This window comes from Battus philenor, unplaced genomic scaffold (assembly GCF_028537555.1).
Source record: "Battus philenor isolate CCGP_79_NKW_IND1 unplaced genomic scaffold, ilBatPhil1.0.hap1 SCAF_17, whole genome shotgun sequence".
In the NCBI taxonomy this organism is placed as follows: domain Eukaryota; kingdom Metazoa; phylum Arthropoda; class Insecta; order Lepidoptera; family Papilionidae; genus Battus; species Battus philenor.
Genome location: NW_027181679.1, coordinates 1,184,193 through 1,205,996, shown reverse-complemented (window position 1 = coordinate 1,205,996; position 21,804 = coordinate 1,184,193). Strand labels below are relative to the sequence as shown.

General features: G+C 36.1%; 1 protein-coding gene across 1 annotated transcript in view; it reads left to right on the top strand.

Annotated features, from left to right (window-relative positions):
• The first annotated feature begins 385 nt into the window (after positions 1 to 385).
• Rat1 (5'-3' exoribonuclease 2 Rat1) overlaps positions 386 to 21,804 on the top strand; it is a 49,739-nt gene continuing 28,320 nt past the window's right edge. The window contains exons 1-16 of the mRNA XM_068762953.1: positions 386 to 548; positions 619 to 858; positions 960 to 1,189; positions 2,834 to 2,940; positions 3,681 to 3,839; positions 5,436 to 5,563; positions 7,750 to 7,929; positions 8,713 to 8,907; positions 12,417 to 12,500; positions 13,037 to 13,203; positions 14,425 to 14,593; positions 15,303 to 15,392; positions 16,694 to 16,850; positions 18,309 to 18,504; positions 19,562 to 19,758; positions 20,297 to 20,431. Coding sequence (XP_068619054.1) covers positions 474 to 548; positions 619 to 858; positions 960 to 1,189; positions 2,834 to 2,940; positions 3,681 to 3,839; positions 5,436 to 5,563; positions 7,750 to 7,929; positions 8,713 to 8,907; positions 12,417 to 12,500; positions 13,037 to 13,203; positions 14,425 to 14,593; positions 15,303 to 15,392; positions 16,694 to 16,850; positions 18,309 to 18,504; positions 19,562 to 19,758; positions 20,297 to 20,431 — 2,509 coding nt within the window. The 5' untranslated portion in view covers positions 386 to 473. The remainder of the gene's footprint in view (positions 549 to 618; positions 859 to 959; positions 1,190 to 2,833; positions 2,941 to 3,680; positions 3,840 to 5,435; positions 5,564 to 7,749; positions 7,930 to 8,712; positions 8,908 to 12,416; positions 12,501 to 13,036; positions 13,204 to 14,424; positions 14,594 to 15,302; positions 15,393 to 16,693; positions 16,851 to 18,308; positions 18,505 to 19,561; positions 19,759 to 20,296; positions 20,432 to 21,804) is intronic.

Here is a 21,804-nt window from a genome sequence, read left to right as displayed (position 1 = left end):
ATTGTAAATACCTACTTTTTGTACATATGTGAATACACTATTTCGTTAAATCTTGGATATAATTTTCCTTTGCATCGTGACTCACTCGCTAATCGCTTACACTCCATGGAAAAATGATCAAATATGCACTCGTTCGGTTAACCACCTCCACCCGCTGATCGAAATGAAATATAGACATTACATTAATATTATAAACATTGGAAATAGCAAGAAACTTTGTAAATAAACATGTTTTTGCTCTGTACGTAATATTGTAAGATGCTTTTTTATTTTATTTTATGAGAAAAATGAGATGATCATTAATAATATATTTAATCTATATTTCAATACATGTAATATTCGTATAGTCTACATTTTTATCTGTCTCATTCATACAATGGATCCTGCGATTTGTTTGTGTTGAATACGTGACAAATTAGTTTAGGAAATAAAATACAATTGTTAAATTAAGGGTGTAGAAGACTCTTTTAAATATGGGAGTACCAGCTTTCTTCCGCTGGCTTAGCCGAAAATACTCCAGCGTAATAGTGGAATGCATCGAACAGAAGGTAAGGTCTAACCTACAACGTTGAAGCATTAGTTATAAAATAATAACATGCTTTCAATGTTTTGCTTCAGCCTACAGATGTGGACGGCGAATTGGTACACATAGATTCCTCTCTGCCAAATCCCAACGGATTAGAATTCGATAATTTGTATTTAGATATGAATGGGATTATACATCCATGTACGCATCCGGACGACAAGCCCGCGCCAAAGGATGAGGACGAGATGATGGTGGCCATCTTCGAGTGCATTGACCGATTGTTTCGTATTGTACGCCCCAGGAGACTGTTGTACATGGCCATTGACGGAGTGGTAAGTGATTTAATCTTGACTTTTAATTCATTTTTCTGTAATCTTCTACTTTTTGACGAAAGATAAACAAATTAAAATATCTATCAATCATCTTTTCATAGGCACCCAGAGCTAAAATGAATCAGCAGAGATCACGACGTTTCCGAGCCTCAAAGGAGTCTCAGGAGAAAATTGAAGAGATTGCACGTATTCGCTCAGAACTACAATCTAAGGGTGCTTACTTGCCCCCAGAGAGGCCTAAGGAAGCCCACTTTGACTCTAACTGTATTACACCAGGGACTCCATTCATGGATCGACTGAGCAAATGCTTACACTACTACATTCATGACAGGTATTTAAAACTATATTCAATTTCAACAAGTCACTATGACAATCTGTTACATAAAAACCGGTAATTCATGCAGTAGAATAAATTTCCATATTAATACTTCATGGTTAGTTCAACTCATAATTAGGTAAGTTTTAGTTTGAATATTAATACATTGATAACAATGTATTAGACTGGTATGTAATTTAACTTAAGACAAGTTAAATTCACATGACTACAGTTTTAACAAGTTTTTATTTATAATCAGTATGTTCACTTTCTTTATCAACAACCTTTTGCCATCTAGTATACAAATTTTAAAAAATAAATTGTTTTTTCTGTAAAATATGTTGACGGAAACAATGTACTTTCCGGTTGACCTAATACTTAATATTAAAAGTAGCTATTTTAAAACACTATATAGACATCGATGACATTATCAGATGAGACATTGTCTTGATGTTGTTTGTCTCATACATATGTCTAGGGCAAATAAACTGTCATGACTGGCTAGATAAAATCCAAGTGAGTTAAGGAGGGTTTGGGAAACTATGAAACATTTTAGCCAACATGTCTTAATGTGTAAAGACAAACATGTGTGTTACCAGCGGTGATATTTCATTGACATAGGCCTCAGTGGCAAGTTTAGTCATTCAGTGAGCTACAGTCACATTATTTACATCATTTGACAAAATATGAGCTATGAATTCAACCCTTAAAAGCTTTTACGTGTGTAACCAATCACCCTGTATAGTGTATTATATAAAATCTAGTTAATTCATTTAATTTTAACATATACATCTTTATTAATGTAAAAACTGATGTTAACTACTTGAAATAATTGATAAAATTTTACAATTATTAGGGTTATCTTTTTTATCTATATTGCAGTATAGCTAAGTGATAATGGGATATACAATCTTAAGTTTGGCTATAGTAAGAGATATTTGTGGCAATTTTCACAAAAAAAATATGTTGAGTTTGCTATTAGTTCTTTTCAGATTAGAGCTTATTTAAATGCTTATAGCTCTAGAATTGAAGAGTTGGGGGAGACAAGTTTGATTCTTTGCTATGAAATTGAGCTTTCATTCTTCTTGTGACAGACACAAGTGATTATTCAAAATAATCCTAAATAAATAAAATAAGTGATAAACACTTAACACATTCCATGCCATGTAGGGTATATATGACCCCCGCTGCACTTTCCATTCAAGACATTTGGAGTTCTCATAAAAAAACAAATGATTCCTTAAAAATGAATTGTAGGGTCAAATAAAGATAACTTCATGTCATTGTATAACTGTATTTTATTTATTTTAAGATAATATAAGTAGACACGTAATAAAATAATTTACATACAACTGTGTATAGTTTTTAAAATATTTCTTTAATAGTCTTTGAATGATAAAATTTGACTGGATATTAAACAATAATTAATTTTAGAATACAATAATTCGAAATTTGAAATGCTTTTCCTTACATTATTATTTTTGATTGATGGGTAGGGTGTACCATACATTAATTAATAACAAATCTGTTGAACTTTTACACCTATAACTAATGATCCTTTGTAAAATTCCTTGCTAGCATTTCAGATTTTTAATTTTATTTTTCAACAAAATATATAATAATACTCACGACATTAAAGATATGAATTGATTTTAACAGATTAAATACTGACCCTGGATGGAAGAATATTAAAGTGATTCTCTCCGATGCAAATGTACCTGGAGAAGGGGAGCATAAGATTATGGACTACATTCGAAGACAGAGAGGTATTATTAATATATTATAAGAAGGTATTATTAGGATATTATTAGAAGGTATTATTAAGTTGTTATTAGAAGGTATTATTAAGATATTATTAATATATTATTAGAAAGTAATATTAACATATTATTAAGGAATTGTTAAGATTCATTATTTATCTAGACTACTTGTAATTAGGAAGATATCATCCTTTTAACAATTAACATGAGCAGCGGAAACCTTTTTAGAAAGTGGTGCACATTTGCTGCAACCAGAATTCACTTAGGACAGTAGCGCCTGAACCAGCACTGGACAGAACCCTTATCCCAACTAATACAACTCGCTATAATTGGAATAGGTTATTTTTAATATTGTGAAAAGAATATAATTTTTTTTAATTTATTAATGTCCCGGGTTTGATATCTGTGTAAATGTTTTTACTTTCCAAATATGGGGCAGGAAATTATAAGAGAGCCACCATATCCTGAGACTGTGAATCCAAAAGAATTGTGATATATATATATAAGTATATAATTGACCAATTTGCACTGGGTATGTTTAGGGGTATGATGTTTTTTTATATGGCCTTCGCTATAGGCGGCCTCTCGTTCCCCTACCTTATTTATGAGACAGGAACGTTTTTATCTTTTAATGATTCACTTTATCTTTTTTATTTCCATGCTCTTCTGTCATACTTTGGTATGATGTCTAGGCCAGTATATTAGAGGTTAATTTATAGGAAACTAATAAGTAATTTTGTAAACAGCTCAACCGGACCACGATCCGAACACCCACCACGTGCTATGTGGCGCTGACGCTGATCTGATCATGCTGGGGCTGGCTACCCACGAGCCGAACTTTACGATCATAAGGGAGGAGTTCAAGCCTAACAAGGCCCGGCCTTGTGATGTTTGTGGACAGTTGGGTAAGTTTTTACGCGGCGTTCAAAGATTTTTATTTATTTATACATGCATACATTGTATTATTCAGTAGAGTGTAGATATTTTCTGATGTTTTAGGTTTTTTATTATAGTAAAAAACCTTTTTCCTGTGAAATCACACTTTTATGAGTTATTTACATATTTTATTACAAGCACATAATCAACAAAATATATTATATGTGTGTGTGTGTGTTTTTTTTTTCGAAGAGGTTTAAAAATACGTTTACGTATCATAGGGCGTGATGTTGGTGCCCCGTATGTCGGACTCGATCAAGGCGTCAATACCGACTAAAAACAATCCTCTTTCTTCGGTATCCCTGGTCCCCGCGGCATGGCCGCTACGCATTACTTCGCGGGGGGGATTTAGCCGCAGCTTTCTCTGATAAACTGGCTGTTCAGGCCAGCTTCCTTCGCTCCTGCTCTATTTTTCGCAAGTCCTTCAGTACAGTCGTACAATGCGTGCGTGCGTGCGTGCGTGCGTGCGTGCGTGCGTGCGTGCGTGCGTGCGTGCGTGCGTGCGTGCGTGCGTGTACTACCTACATCGGTAGGACTGTCTATAACAATCGCCAAGTTGGAATATCATTTGGCTCGGCCCACACCATTTTAAATTGAAAGATGTTTTGTGTCTCAAACGCGTCAAGTGTCTATTGGTCGATGTCATGCTGCGTTGGTTCTTCGCGACTTTGCCAAAAACTCGACGTTTATCGTTCCGCCACCTCCATATTCACCCGATTTGGCTCTGTGAGAGTTCTAGCTATTCAGCAAACTCAAAAGGTTAATACGAGGATGCAGTTTTAACATGATTTACATGGAAATTAAAACCAAAACGAAGGTTTATTGAAGGTGAAGGCTATATTGGAAAAGACTATTTCGACTGTTTCGAAGACTAGAAAAAAGGGTTGGTTGAAGTGCGTTTTATCAGACGATAATTATTTTGAAGGGGATGAAAATAAGCAAATTCACACTTAATATATTTGACATTTTAATGTTTTCGGTAATGTGTATTTGTTTGTACGCGTGTGTGTGTACGTGATAGCGAGTGAATGCTTGCCTGTGTCTCTCTCTTTCTCTCTCTGCTGTGTGTGTCTTTCTTACGAGGTAACAAACATGTGTGCAGTATTTTTCTATTTAAAGTATGTACGTTTAGTTTAAGATAAATTGCTTGCGGCAACATTGCTTCATTTTAAGAGGAGGAAGTAACAAAACCGCGTAATAAAAAATATGGCGAGAGATGGGAGGCAATGTGTAAATGTAATGTAAATCAGTGCTGTGAGAATGAGAGATAATATGATGGATGAAAGAGGGAAGAGAGAGAGATCGTGAAGAATGATAGATGAGAGAGACGGTAAATATCCCAAAAATTATACGTGGGAAAGAGAGGCCCGTAATAAAGGAAGTCATATTAAATAAAATATAATAATTAAAAAGTCAAATGTAATTTTTTTTTACTATAAAGCGTTTTATTTTAATATTCGGTACAGTTTTTAATTTGTTTAAATATTCTTAGCATAATTTTTATTGAAGTTTTTGTCTTTGAAAAGTTACAAATAAAAATATATTCGACTGTACGCCTTTTCCAGGACACGAGATGAAAGAATGTACGGGAACTAATCCAGACGCATCCGTGGTGCGCTCCGACCCGGCCTTCGGTGCCCAGGATAACTTCATCTTCGTCCGTTTGAACGTGCTCCGGGAGTATTTGGAGAAGGTACATGAATATATAAAATTTCATCACCATCATCATTTCGGCTACAGATCGTGTACTGTTGTACATAGGTGTCATTGAGTGTATAACAAGTAATTCACGAGATCTGTCACCTAAAGGAGCATGGATACGAAATTATGGAATAGGCTTTTTAGAGTTTTTTTGGCTAAAATCTATATTTCATATATACATTAGCGCCCGTACCTTTGTTTTTGCAATTACGTTTAATATATCCAATATTTACTCACAATTTTGCATATTAGTTTTAAAGCCTTGAACTATTAACTAAATTTAATTTTTTTTTCTGTCTATATAGATTAATGTAAATTGTTAAGTGGTAGAAAAAAAGTAAAATATGTAATTGTTTAGCATATATATATACATAATATATTAAATTAACACGTTCCGTGCCACGGCAATTTTTGAAGATTTTCCATTCAGGCCGCGTGGTGCGTATACGACCAGCACTTAAAAATTAAAAGTCCTTTAAGACGTATGCTTTAGACTTTTTCAAATACTGTAAAATTATAATTAGCGGGAAAAAGTTATAAATTTTAATATGCATTACGTACGCGCATACGTGATGTGAAGTTATCTAAGTAAGAAAAGGACCAATATTTAATCACTTCCGCACATGCAGTGGTAGTCGTGCAATGAAATGCACCGCCCGCCAGCCCGCTGATAAATGCATATGCGTAAATTCTTACTTAGGATGGACTTCCGCGAGGTATAACGCCTGATTCCATTAAATATTTAAGTTATCTATATTTGAGCCTACAATTCATTTGTTTAAGAATCCTTTGTTTTTCAATGAGAACTGCAAATGGCCTGAACGGAAAGTGCTGCGGGGTTGGTATACGACCCACATGGCATGTAATGTGTTAAGTAAATATGTATTCAAATTTATTTCATAATTATTAACATAGGTAACATTAAAAAAAGTTATATAGGTTTAACAAAAAAAAAAGTGGAAATTTATACATTCAACTAAAATATAAGTCATTAACAAATTGGTATATATAACAGAGCGGTGGTAGCCCATTTGTAGAGTATTTGAGATTGTAGTACACCAATACCTCACTATGTGTCGTGGTTATGTTCCAAAAAACACGACGGGAATTGAGCAAACCATGTAAAGAACGAAGATAGGTTCCGGGGTCACGAAAATACTACTTTTTAAAAAGAAAATGGAACAAAATAAACATTTAAAAAACAAAAATTATATAACTCTGCCAATAGCTAAATTGGAATAATATATACCTTTTTTGTAACCAGAAACAACACGTAAAAATTTATAAGTTTATTATTCTCTTTTTAAAATAAGCATAACACACTGCATTACAACACTACATAATTGAAATTGAACTCCAAAATTAGCAAAACAAAGTGAAAATAAATCCCCGAGTTTTGATGGCATGGCGCAATTAGAAACAAAAGTGTTGCCATCTTTTGGAAAAAAAAAGAAAACTAAAAAAAAAACATTTAATACTCGAACCCAAAAACACGCAACCTCGAAAATCTAACGACGCCCAGTGAAAATTAGTACTAATTAAGCAGCGACACAACTTCGAAAAAAATGCAAAACGAAACGACGCAAAGCGAGGTATTGGTGTACGCGGGTTCGATTCCCATGATATAATACAATTCACACTTTGTGCATTGATACTGCTTGTGCAAAGAAGTTTCTAGATGGCAGCAGCGTCCTCTGCGTACCATAATACCACACTGATCGCCAATTCGCCTGCCAAGCGTTGCGATTATGAAATATCTTATAGAGATCGACGAGACGTTGAAATCACCACGAAGGCGACATATAATTAACAATATTTTAAAAGTATAAATTGAGAATTGTAGTTAAATAGGAGTAGATTTTTAATGGAATTAGGCATTACCTTGCGGAAGTCCATCCTAAGTAAGAAAAGGACCAATATTTAGCCACTTCCGCACATGCAGTGGTAGTCGTGCAACAAATGTACCGCCCGCCAGCCCGCTGATAAATGCGTATGCGGCAAACAATGCGAATCACACAACCGCCACCGCCAAATTACTCAACATGTAGATTTTTAATATTCGACCTCGAAAATTAGCTTTCGCTTATGCCGTCCCCTGGGAAACCAGTTTCTACCCCAAGGGGTCCATCCATTTTGGTAATAGCTATTTAAATAATTTTCTATGTTACATTCCTCCAGGAGTTGCAGATGCCAAACTTGCCTTTCCCTTATGACTTCGAGCGCGCGCTGGACGACTGGGTGTTCATGTGTTTCTTCGTTGGCAATGACTTCCTGCCGCACCTGCCCAGCCTCGAGATCCGTGAGGGTGCTATAGATCGACTCGTCAATTTGTACAAGAAGTGCGTCTATAAAACTAAAGTAAGGATTTGAATTATAATATATTTTATTTGATTGCAGATATCGGTTAAATCAGAGTTCCCCAAAATTTTTTGTGTCATAGACCTCTTGCCATGTTTTTCCGTGTTGGGAAGACCCTACTTACCTGATATTGATTTCCTGTAAATTTCTAACTGTAGTGAAGTTTAGTGTTAAAAATTTAAAGTAAAAACACATGTTAATTTATATATTTTTTGATTGAATTTAAATTAAAACTACTCAAAATGAAATTTTGTATCTGTTATTTAAAATATACTTAACTTTAAATAAACAAAAAATAACCTATAAATAAAATAACATAAGCAATTAGTCAATATTTTTAGTGAGAAGGATGAACCTGATGATTTAATAATCAGTTATCAACATTTAGTGTCAATTTTGTAACGGTTAATCTTAAATCTCCTCGGCTTATGATGTCCAGTCTGTTTCTTTTCTTCATAGATACTTTTATAAATAATGTAAATGTTTTGATATTATAAGATAGTATGATGTAAGTAAATAGGTACTATCAGTGTATGTGTTGAGATCCACTATAGTGGACCCCCAAATTTTTTTTCGCTGACGTAGACCCCTTGCAGGTTAGTATAGACCCCTAGGGGTCGATATAGACCACTTTGGGAATTACTGGGTTAAACGATATTTTATAGTTTGTTCAGTACCCGGCGTTAAATATTGCACATCGACTTTTGGATAGAGACAATCGGCTAATTTCGGTTGGTCTATTTGTTTTTAGAAGCAATCTATTGTTACAATAACATCTTCCAGGGTTGGGTGACGGACTCCGGTGACGTGAACCTGGAGCGCGTGCAAGTGATAATGGACGAGCTGGGGCGCATGGAGGACGACATCTTCAAGCGGCGTCACAACAACGAGCTGAACTTCCGAGCGCGCGACAAGGCCAGGAAGAAGCAGCAGCCTGTCAACTTCAAGCTACTGGAAAAGACACAGTTCGCACCCATGGTGAGACAGTTTCAAACATTGTTGCTAGGTCACTCACTATTTGAGGGCTGGCTGGGTGAGCCCCTCTGCTACTATCTCGCTCTACCTTTGTGACTTCCTCGTCTCCCCGCGGATACGGGTTCGGAAATTCGTATCCTGTAATTTTAATAAAGTTCACAGACCCCCCCGTTCTGTGAACTCATTTCCGATTAAGCTGTTAAAGCCGCAAGGCTAACAGTAAAAACTTCACATGACACAATAGACAATATACTCGCTATTTACATATTTTAAACACCTGAGTTTCCCTAAATAGAACTTTTCAGCAATCAAAAACTAACTAACCCTTACATCTGATGTTAATGCATGGAATTAAATGTTGATAAAAAGCTAATTATTGTTAAGTGCTCGATATAAAACTATATTTGTAAAGAGCAACTGTTGAGTTTCTCGCTGGCTTTTATCAGAACTGCCTTCCGAGCCGGTGGTAGGTTCATGTAGGGACAACAATGCTGACATTTTATGTTAGTCGACGATTCGAACTTGCCTGTATAAGCCGATTTGAGTAAAGAATAATATGATTTTGATTTTTATATTTGTTAAGAAAATCTGGAATGAAAGTTCTAATAATTGTAATAATTTTGATAAAATTTATTAGTAACATATTAATCTGAGACCAAATGACTAAATTTTGATATATATGCAAGTAAATGCACTGGTTGCTATACTGTGATGTTTTTTTATTAGATTTTATGTTTAATATTGTATTCATTTTTTTATCTTTTCATCATTGGCTGGTAAATTTTAAAAGATATAACATAACTATGTAAAAGTGTTGGGCATGTCTATGTCGTAAATACTAGTTTTAAAATTGCTTTTAACAATTAGATATAACAAGGTTTTTATTTCTGAAATTTACCTTTAGGTGTACCGCAGAGTTCACACTTATATCCTATGTTCTTTCTAGTCTTTTAAACGACGTATGTGATAATATAGATAATAAATGTAAATTATTTGTGGATGTCTTAACACTTGTTGGCAATTTTACTGAAAATTTATCTTGGGTAACCAGCCGAGTAACATTTTTACATAAATTTTATGTAACTTTCATTTAAGAATGGTAAAAATTGGTCTGCGTAACAACTTAATCAAAAACACCACTATACCAATAAAGCCTTAACCTACTTATATTTTGAGCGTCACCAAGTTCATTAGTTGCACCAGGAATATTTAAATAGTTCTGTAAGTTTGGTGTAATATCATGTTCGTTCCACTCTTTCAAATCGTTACTATCTGATATATAGCTATATTCCTTTTTTATATTGTTGGCCTACTATCAGAGTCGCTCTCTTCTGATACAGTATTCAGTTATCACAATTTGATTAATTCGGACAAGTATATTAACCCTTAAATGCATATTGTATCAAAAACGAAACAGAAAGTTTTACACGATTCAGAGCCCTTAAAATTTTTACTACGCAAAATTTTGCTTTATAATATAAACGAATAGTAGTTTCTGAAGGAAAAAGTTAAGCATTGTGATCGGTCCGCCATTTTATGATGCGTTAATATGTCATTGTTCGCTGTCGGTTACAAGTTTCAACAACAAGTGAATTTGAAAGTTTTCATCAGGTGCTATTGAATGAATCTTGAAGCTAATCCAGATAAAAAAAAATATTTTATCGTAGGTAAGTACTTTGATTGCATGGTACCATAATATTTTACATTCGAATTTTATATTATAAATAATAAAAGCATTTCTTTTGCTTGTATCAAAAATGAGACATCATGCATTTGGGACTTTGACTTGTTTACATTTTCGCTTGGTTGCGGGCTTGAGCTTTTTATGTATTTTATTTTAGAATGGAACGTAAAAGAATTGCCGATAAGGATATTGAAGATTATTTAAGCCAGTTAGAAGATGGTTACTTATCCGACGACGGTAACGAAGTAGATGAAAACGATTTTGAAGAAATTCTCTCTATTCTTCTCATCGACGAGCAAATGAGGAAAGGACAATGAGCCCATGTTAGAAAATGAAACAGACGTAGGAACCGTTGGTAATGTCGTCATAAAACTAGCTCGAGCCATTCCAAGAATAATGAATCAGATTGTCTACTTTGACAATTTCTACACTTCTTTGCCACTCATGTACTATATGGCAAAACAAGGCATTTGGTGTTTAGGAACTGTGCAGAGAAACTGTCTTGGAAAATCTTGCAAATTGCCTACAAAGCAACAAGTGATGGCAAAGTCTGTGGAGAGGGGATATTATGAAGAATACGTGACCAGCTACGATGGAATTGAAATGTCTTCAGTGAGTTGGAAGGATAATAGACAAGTGACTTTGCTGTCTACTTATGTGGGCGCTGAGCCTGTATCCACGATTGAGCGCTACGATAAGGTTGAGAAGTGGAAGAAATTTATACAGTGTCCAAAGGTTGTGAAAGAATACAACGCACATAACGCACTTGGGCAGATACAGAATCCGCATGAAAAGTAGGAAGTGTTACATTAGACTATTCCATAATCTTCTTGATTTGACGGTTATAAATTCGTGGGTCTTTTATAAGCAGGTTTGCTATAAAAAGAAGATAGCTGCGAAAGATATATTGAATTTAGCAGAGTTTAGAACAGAACTTGCAGATGTTCTATGTAAATATAAAATCCACACCCAACCTGCAAGAGGTCGACCAAGTAGTAGTAGTATTCTTAACGGTACTAAAGAGGAACCAGCTCCTAAGCGGAGGAATACCCTTCAGGAAGTGCCATCAACAGACATTATACACGATGGTACTAACCACAAACAAATACGCACAGATAATCGCATGCGGTGTATGATGCCAGGGTGTTAGCTGCTAAGCAGCACCAAATGTGAAAAATGCAAAGTTTTTCTGTATTTAAAAAAAATTCTGACTGTTTTAACAAGTACCACATTTAATTACTTTTACCTAATAAATAATTCATTACTTTGCAAACATTTTTCATTATTCCTGAAAATAGAAAACACCTTATCAAAAAACCAAAATCTCTAAGGGCCGTGAATACTTGATTAGGTATTAAATGCATGTTGTATCAAAAATGATACCATACGTTTTTTTATAAAAATTTATGATAGTATTACATAAATATTTATTTTACTATTTTTCCCGTATTTGTTACCCCTATAAATATAACATATATTTTTCTTACCACAATAAAAAATTCCATGCATTTAAGGGTTAAGAATCTGCGGATTCATTAAAAGATTCTTTATTACGTTTCATCATTGTTTTGTTCGAGAGAAATAGCTTGTATTATACTGACCAATAATTGTAATGTATGGTTAGAGATAACAATAGTAATGAAAAAAAAACCATCATGAGTTTAGTCATGGTTGGTAAGTAATATTGTTTTTTTTGTATTGGATCATCAAATCTTTTTTCACAATCTTTATTACTTTTATCGATTCATATATGTGATATCTAAGGCTATTGTGTATCTCCGGTATTACAATATATTTTAAAACAGTTGCTCACAGAAGTTGTGTTCAGTCTATAGGGGCAGCCGGCAAACCTGTGCAGAACGCGCGCAAAGAGGCGGCCGAAATTCGCATGGCAGGAATGAACGCAGCCGCAGTGAGTATTGTCTCTCTTCTTTTCTTATTTTGTACAATATTAGATGATGCTAATAGTACCTTGATCTATATAAATTATCTATAAAGAAATCCTGTCAGTTACAGAGGACTTACTGACACCTAAAAGTCATCTCAAGTTCCTAAGAGAAATTCTCACTAGAGAACTAACTCTAGAAGCCATTATAAAATCTTTTCTACATCACTCAAATTGAAAGTACAGATTATAGATAAATCCCAAAGGTAAAAATAATAAAATGGTGCCTTATTTAATTGTTCCATGTGGAAACATGGGCAATGTAAATTTATAAAGGCACAATTTGATAGCTAAATATTAAGTTACATATCTGGTTTATTCATTATCATCATTACAGCTGCAGAATGTCTTCTACTAGACATAAGCGTCCCCTATAGTTTCATCATCAAGGGCATCTCCACATGTGGACATCCTATGCTTATCAGTCTGTGGTCTTCATTCACAACCTTAAGGTATCTGCTTGGACTTGCTTGATAAACTGACGAATTTGTATTCCGCTATAGGAAGAAGAGAGGCACCGTGGTAGAAAGAGATCCGCAGCAGAAGCCGGACTGCAGGAGGAAGAAGAAGACGAGGATAAGCATGATGAGGTGCGCCTTTGGGAGGATGGCTTCAAAGAGCGCTACTATGAAAGCAAGTTCGAGGTGGCCAGGGACAATATGGAGTTCAGGTTAGATTCCTTTCCTCAAAACAGAAATTACCTTAGCTTTTCTTTGTCTTTAAATATACCCCTTTTTATTCACCAGTGAGGCGATGTTTTCCTCCTCTACTCTTTTTGTTAACCGCCATGATAAATACGGGACAGGCGATGATCAGGTGCAACATGGTCTTGTCCACACCCGGGTTACGAATGGACGAGGGACTCTGAGTTTGAACCTGTGAATGTGCTCAGAGAATCCCTCGTGCCATCATTTGCTCTTTGGGAGTAGTGAGTTTCAGAACTAAAGACAGGTACTCTATCCTAAGAAGAGAGAAAGAAGAGTCAGACTCTGTGTTTGGTACTAATCGGTGTAACATAACTCCGGAAGATGCCCTGTGGAGGGGTGAAACACGTGTTAAGTAATTTGGCGGTGGCGGTTGTGTGATTCGCATTGTTTGCCACATACGCATTTATCAGCGGGCTGGCGGGCGGTGCACTTTGTTGCACGACTACCACTGCATGTGCGGAAGTGGCTAAATATTGGTCCTTTACTTACTTAGGATGGACTTCCGCAAGGTAACGCCTGATTCCATTTTAAAAAAGGCTGTTGTGCGAGGTGAACCAAATGGTTGTTCCAGACTGAATGCTTGTATTTGTCAAAGTTAAATAGTCACACAGCACATAAATAAAAGATTAAGATAAAATTCGTTTATTCAACATTGGACCTGTTAAAATTATTATTGATCGTCAACTTATCTATTTATTTTGACCTGTCCCTTTTTTACACTACTCTGCTTTGCTAGGTATTATAGTTGTGGAGAAGAAGCAGGAAGTAACACCACAACAACATCATCTTTATTAAATATAGGCTAAATGAAATGAAACTATCAAGCGATATCACTGCAAAAGATTCTTATCATTTAAACATTTGTTCATTGAATAATAAGTGTTAATTCGTCAATTTACTTTTAATATGCGTTTTGAATTTGGTTACTAGTCAATAATGTTTTGCAGTATTTAATTAAAAAATCATATTTCTTTTATTTTATTACAAATGAATCGGAGACTTTTTGCAGATGAAAAAAGTCCTGTTGTATTAGCCGTCTGTCAACAAAGCGATCAATTATTTTTATTTTTTGGACTGTCATATCAGGTCAGGACTCAGCAATTGGGCGACAAAAAGCTACAGTATGATACAATATTGACATTAGGTTAAGTTAGTTTTAATAAAAAAAATTAATATATGTGCAGGTATCGCGTGGCGCTGCAGTACGTGCGCGGGCTGTGCTGGGTGCTTCGCTACTACTACCAGGGCTGCGCCAGCTGGAAGTGGTACTTCCCCTACCACTACGCGCCATTCGCTTCAGACTTCGTCAACATCTGCGGTCTGTCCACCAAGTTCGAGAAAGGCACCCAGCCGGTGAGCGTTGTCTTTGTTTAGCACAAACAGCAGCACGTTTTTATAAAATTGACGAATGATACTGGATACTAATAAAATAATTCTGAATAAACTATGTAGTTGAACAAACTCAATCAGGTTTTATAATATTATGATCATGTTAACAATTATCTATATAAATAAGGAAATAAAAATAACAGCTTTTTACTGCATTCATATGATTATATATACAGTAGATATACCAAAATTACATTTTTTCTAAATTTTTGTCTGTGTCTGTCTGTTTGCTCCGGTTAATCTGTGAAATGGTCCGATTTTGACGGAACTTGTATTGGCTTTAAATTTTATTTAAGAAAATTCTTTGACGAAAAAAATCTATTTTTTTTTGTTGAATATCAAGCGTACGATGCAGCGGACACGTTTAGTCCTTAATACTTTAGTTAGAGTTATTTATTCCCTAACCTTTTATGACATAAAAAAAATTACTACTTGGTAGGAATTTTAGTAGTTTTTCATATTTGGTAATATTTGTGTTTTTTTTTTATAATTCGCTTAAATAAAAATGTTCATATTGTTAATTTAACATGATTATATCACTCTATTACCTTGCCCACAAAAGAAAGCCTCATTATATCTGCCTGTTCATTATAACCTTTTGTAAAAAATCAATTCAGACGTTTGTAACTATTAAAAACAGCCTTAAACTTTACTAATATGTCTGTGCTTACAGTTCCGGCCGTTGGAGCAGCTGATGGGGGTGTTCCCGGCCGCCAGCTCCCAGCATGTGCCGCCGGCCTGGGCACCGCTCATGAGCGACCCCGTAAGTATAACGATCATCATCATATCAGCTTACAGACACCCTGTATAAGGCCTCCCCCAAAGATCACCACGACAATCGGTCTTACGCTGCGATTTACGCCGACCTGACTATGTCTTCGGTCTAGTTAGGCGACTACTTGCATGAGTGAAGTGCTCTGCCTATTGCCACTCTCTAAGCAGATCTCCTTATTTCTAATTTGATCACGCAGCGAAGCTTCGGGCATAGCTGTCTCCTAAATATTTAATGGAATCAGGCGTTACCTTGCGGAAGTCCATCCTAAGTAAGAAAAGGACCAATATTTAGCCACTTCCGCACACACACAACACAGAGTCAAGTGTTTGGCACTATTCGGTGTAACATAACTCTTTGCCCCGTGGAAGGGTGAAACACGTGTTGAGTAATTTGGCAGTGGCGGTTGTGTGATTCGCAAAACTACCACTGCATGTGCGGAAGTGGCTAAATATTGGTCCTTTTCTTACATAGCTGTCTTCATTGATCTCTGGGTGACCTTGAGCCTTATGAGGCCCATCGTAAGTAATGTTGTGTTGGTAATCCTCGGTTTAGTCGGCCGATAAAATATGATGGTTCGAGTGGCAGCCACAATATTTACTAATCAATTTTTATATAAAACTGTCCCGTTAAACTTTGATCTTACAGAAGCTATTGACTCGTTGCGTTCTAATTTCCATTCATTCATCTTCATGCATTGCGGTATCTAGTACAACGATATTCATTTTTAAAAGGCTTTTCCGAAAAACTCTACCATCACACGGTAGAGACCTGTGATCTTAGAAATATTTTATTCATACACGTATCACAAAGTATATAAACTTATAGCTAACCTCACTTATTTTTCTGTCTTGGGGCGTTTAATGAATTTATTTTAAGTGTTACAGTTGATAATCGGAAAGTTTTAGAAACTTGACGAAATCCTCCCTGTAGATTTCCAATAATAAGACCGGTTAGAAGCAAATTAAATGCAATATTGCATTCATATTGCATTGCAGTAAAATTATAGCAATGAAAATATTGCAGCAATATTCCAATGACGATATTGCAGCAAAAATTTTACTCCAAAAATATGGCAGCATATACATTGCAATGAAAATATTACAGTAAAAATATTGCAGCAAAAAATTACTTCAAGAATATTGTCACATATATATTGTAACGAATATGTTGAACCAAAAATATTGCAATGTGTATATTTAACAAAAAAATATTACTTTAAAAATACAATAGAATCGCTGAAAAAATATTGCATTTTGAGGATGTTCTAAATCACGATTATTTTGTTTCAGTTTTCACCTATTATAGATTTTTATCCTACGGACTTCAAGATAGACCTGAACGGCAAGAAGTTCGCGTGGCAGGGCGTGGCACTGCTGCCATTCGTGGACGAGAACCGTCTCTTCAAGGCCTTGGAGCCTTACTATAACGACCTCTCGCAAGCTGAGAGTAAGAATTCTTTCATTCTCTTTTTTCTCTATTAATGTTATAGCTGCCACATATGAAACTTATGCTATCGCCCAATTTCTAACCGGCCAGTTCCATTTGATGACGTCTAAAAAAGTGACAAAAATCATGATAATATTCCTGCAGGTGTATAAATAGCTATGTAACTCTGTTAACACAAATTTTTGAACAGTCTGGTGAGACATCGTCTTTCATTAACTTTGTAACTATGTATAGAAGCAATATGTAAAAGTATTCCGTTTGGAACTTCGCTTTACGCCGCACAATGGTGTTTAATTTAATTTAGTATACAGAACATGGTTGCACAGCCTTATTAAGACTAGGGGCCACTCGGGCAAATCATGAACAGATGGCGGGCCGGCCGCCAGAAGTATAGGTAATTAATTTTTTTTGGTTTTATTCTGGAATAGAAATCAATATTTTTCGAATGTACGAGAGTATTATTTTTGCTGTCCGCGAGCCACCAGTATTCGACCGGCGGGCCGCGGTCTGTGCATCCATGATATAGAACCTTATTTTTGAACTGGGCCCTTGCTTCTGTCTGTATGGAATTTTCAGGTTCTGCAGGTTTGAGGTACTTATTCACTTACCTTTTTTAGGGTAGAGAAGTTAGAAAGCATCAAAGGGGCCGTGGTTTGGGCCGCTATGTACTTCTATTTTCTAGACTAGGCTCAAAGAATTCCACGAGGGGACCTTGGCTGTCGCTACGATGTAATGATGATGATATAACGAGAATATCTAGATCATTGTATTGTCAAGTGGTCCGTATTAAGTTTGTGAAACGATGCATGGTATATCCCGAAGGATGATGGACGTCCACGTATAAAGTGGATAGTGCTTCAGGTCGTCTGAAGACGCAGGCTTCAAACTGTTACTATTGGAAATATATGGGTGAGGCTATGTCTAACAAAGAACTACCTGCAAGTGAAATGAATGAACACTATATACTACGCCGCATATTGTGTACACTGTACACTCCGTCGCATATACTGTGTACACTGTACACTCCGCCGTATATACTGTGTACACTGTACACTCTGCCACATATACAGTGTGCACTGTACACTTCGCCGCATATACTGTGTACACTGTACACTCCGTCGCATAAACAGTGTACACTGTACACTCCGCCGCATATACAGTGTACACTGTACACTCCGTCGCATATATAGTGTACACTCCGCCGTATATACAGTGTACACTGTACACTCCGCCGCATATACAGTGTACACTGTACAGTCCGTCGCATATACAGTGTACACTATACACTCCGCCATATATACAGTGTACACTCCGCCGCATATACAGTGTACACTGTACAGTCCGTCGCATATACAGTGTACACTATACACTCCGCCATATATACAGTGTACACTCCGCCGCATATACAGTGTACACTGTACACTTCGTCGCATATTCAATGGTGTAATGGTGATACAGAGCTGAGAAACATGCGAGGCCACGACCGCCTGTACGTGTCTCCGTCGCACCCCAGCTACGGTGCGTTGGCCGCGCTCTACTCGGAGGCAGGTCACCAGCTGCGCGCTCTCGTGGCTAGCGAGCAGCGCTACCCTTACCGCAGTCAGGGTGTTCGCGGTGACGTCATGCTCAGCTCTGACAATGTCTGCGTCGGTGGGTGAGTATTATTGATTTTTTTTTATACCTCTCGTTCCCCTATCTCGTGTGGGACAGGGACTTTTTAATTCTAGTAATTTATTTATTTCTTTTTTTATTATTATTATCATTCTTCTCTTTCATATATCATCTTATCTGTCGTACTGTTTCTTTCATTCTACAATTTTCCAATTTCATTTCATTCCATTAGCCATACATTCATCCTCAACCACTACATTTTAGGTTTCCCTACTATTTTATTTTGCAACATTATTTATTTTTACCTATTGCATTTATTACCACCTTCCTGCAGTAGCTGAGGAAGCATACTCTCTCCCCTTCGTCTTGCATGATGGCCGAAGTATTATTGCTTTGAAGAGATTCTTCCCTAAGACGGAACTGTAAAAGCGACTTTTAGTAGCAGGATTTAGAAAACCTGTTAAGATCTGTCCGGTTATATAAAGTTATTTTCGCCACATATAACTAAAAAGTTAAAAAAAAATTATATTAAATATTTTAAACTAGAAATCATATAGTCAAATTACTATGTACATCATTTATGTAAAGGATGTTCTAAAAGTTTTATCAAGCCTCGAGAAAATTAATAAAAAATATATATCACGTATTTTTAAAGTAAAATTCAGTCAACGAAAGTATAAGAATACTATACACCTTGTGATGCTAATTTTTAATAAAACTAATTTTTTTGCAATGGTCTGAGTTGTAAAAAAAATAACAATTTTTGTAAAAATGTACGTGTGGTGATTAATTATCTGTGGTAAGCCACAAGTATCTTTTTTATTTCGGGTATAATCTATGTAGCAGAACTCTTACTAACCAAATATATTTTCAGTAATGCATAACTGAAGATTTCATAAAAAAAATTCATGACAATTCCTTCGTAAAACCGACGATCGTTGGAGCCGAAAGGTTCTTGAGTGGCGACCACGAGCAGGTAGACGCGTCGTGATAGGCCCCCCCATTAAGTAAACAGTAGTAGTACCTAGCAGTAGGCGCCTAACAGCTGGAAAGTTGAAGAGTGCATCACAGCTAAAATAATAATTGATGTTTCTCCACAGGCAACTGTCATCACCAGTGGTAGGCCTGCCGCCAGTGCTAGACAACCGGGCAGTGTGCGTACGCTACGAAGATCCTCAGTACCCTGAGGAGTTCATCTTCCCGGCCAGGAGATTGAAAGGAGCGACGGAGCCCGCGCGCGTTCTCAAACCTGGAGACCTTAGCGCGCAGGAGAACAGGAATTGGAGGCCGCAGATTGGTGAGTGCACCTACATGTGCACCAAGATCAAAAAATGTTTCACCGTGTTTATTATTCCATGATGAACTCGTTTATTTTTAAAGTTATCACCTTTACCATATGTTCAGAGAAATACTTCAGTTCTGCTTAATAGATAAAATGTCTTTATGAGTGTATATATATACATACATATATATATATATATATATATATATATATATGTTGTATACCTTGGGATGGGTACACATTCAGAAATGTGAATGATTTGTTACCTTATTGACATTGACAAAATGTAGGCGTTACAAGTTTATTTTTATTTCTATATACTAGAAAAAACGTTGTAGTTTTCATATATAATTTTCATTACTATATAAATATAAGAATTCTTCGATATTTTATATCAAAACTAAGCGCTTTTATATACAAGTGTTCTGTTCTACTGAAAGAAGGTTCAGAGAACTAGCAACTCCAACTGCCTTAAAAGTGAGTTTGTTCTTAAAAAGAGAGTTAGTACAATTTATTATTATCTGTACAATATTAAAATTCCACATGACGACAGGCATGGTGCGGTCCAACACGGTGGCGAGCCTGGAGATGGCGGGACACAGGATGCTGGGTCACCACATTCCTCGCGACCGCGGTTACGCTACAGTACCACCACCGCAGCACCACCAGCAAGGATACGGACAGCACCGTGAGTTTTTTTATATAAAACTGCTCCTACAGATTGTACTATTGTGTCTGAGTGAATTTTAAACTGGCGGTAGACTCATAAGACTAGGTCTTTCATATTTGGAATTTGTTTATGAAATCGATTTTTTTTAATATAATTAATAATAAAGTATTTAAATAACCACGCGAGCACGCCCGAAGCGAGATCTAATCGACAAGTTAACTTTAGCCCTGACCCTGCGAGGATTTGAAAGCGCTCCCGAGTATTCGATTCATAAACAAATTGCAGTAAAAACAAACAGGGCGGCAGTTAGGGCCGGTGTGGAGGGAGGTTGCGACGTGGGGGGGAGCGGAGAGCACACGTGGCCCAATTACCGCGGCCCGCCGCCGCCATTGTTGGGCGGAAGGCGCGTGACGCGGATTATTTTTTAATAAACTACTCCGATGTCGTTCGACGGCTATTAAATTGTTTATTTAAATTTATAACTGGCCATGTGCAGCTATTATCGTAAAAGAAAAAAAATATGTCAAAACTAAAAACGTCTGTTGATATATTTATATATGTCTAACACACCATATACATAAAGGAATGAAAGAATTTGTGGAGAATGAATGATGAATGAATAAATGACATTAGGTAGAAAATAAAAAAATAATGAGTGGCCCCCAAAAGAGGGTATCTTTACCAAAAACATATATATGCGTAACGGTAATAACAATGGGAGATATAAATATCCACGCACCGACACCATAAATACTGGATCGTATTAGAAGTAGTCCTGGAGTTTCATCTGCCACTTCATCCAGCGCTGATACATTCCGAAGTGATAGAAATGTCTATTACCAACGATCTAATTCGAAGTACGGCTTATCCACTCAAGAAGAGAGTCACTCCATGGAGCCCCCGCCGAAGTAAACTAGGTCCTCGGTGGCTAATAGTGAAGAATGAAAGAAGTGTATGAAATGTGAATGAATGAAGAAGATAGTATGCCAGGTATTGTGTCGGACAAAAGAAGAAAAATGAATGAAACTACACCAATACCTCGCATTGCGTCGTGGTTACGTTCCAAAAAAACACGACGCAAATTGAAACGCCGCAAAGTGAATTACGATTTTCTATTGCAGACCATGTAAAGAACGAAAATAGGTTCCGGGGTCACAAAAATACTACATTTTAGAAAGAAAATAAACAAAGTAAACATTTAAAATAACAAAAATAATATTACTCTGCCAACAAATAAATTGGAAAAATATTTACCTTTTTTGTAACCAGAAACAACGCGTAAAAATTTATATAAATTTATTAATCTCTTTTTTAAAAAAAAAACAACACTACGTGATTGAAACTGAACTCTAAAATTAGCAAAACAAAGTGAAAATAAAACTGTATTCAAA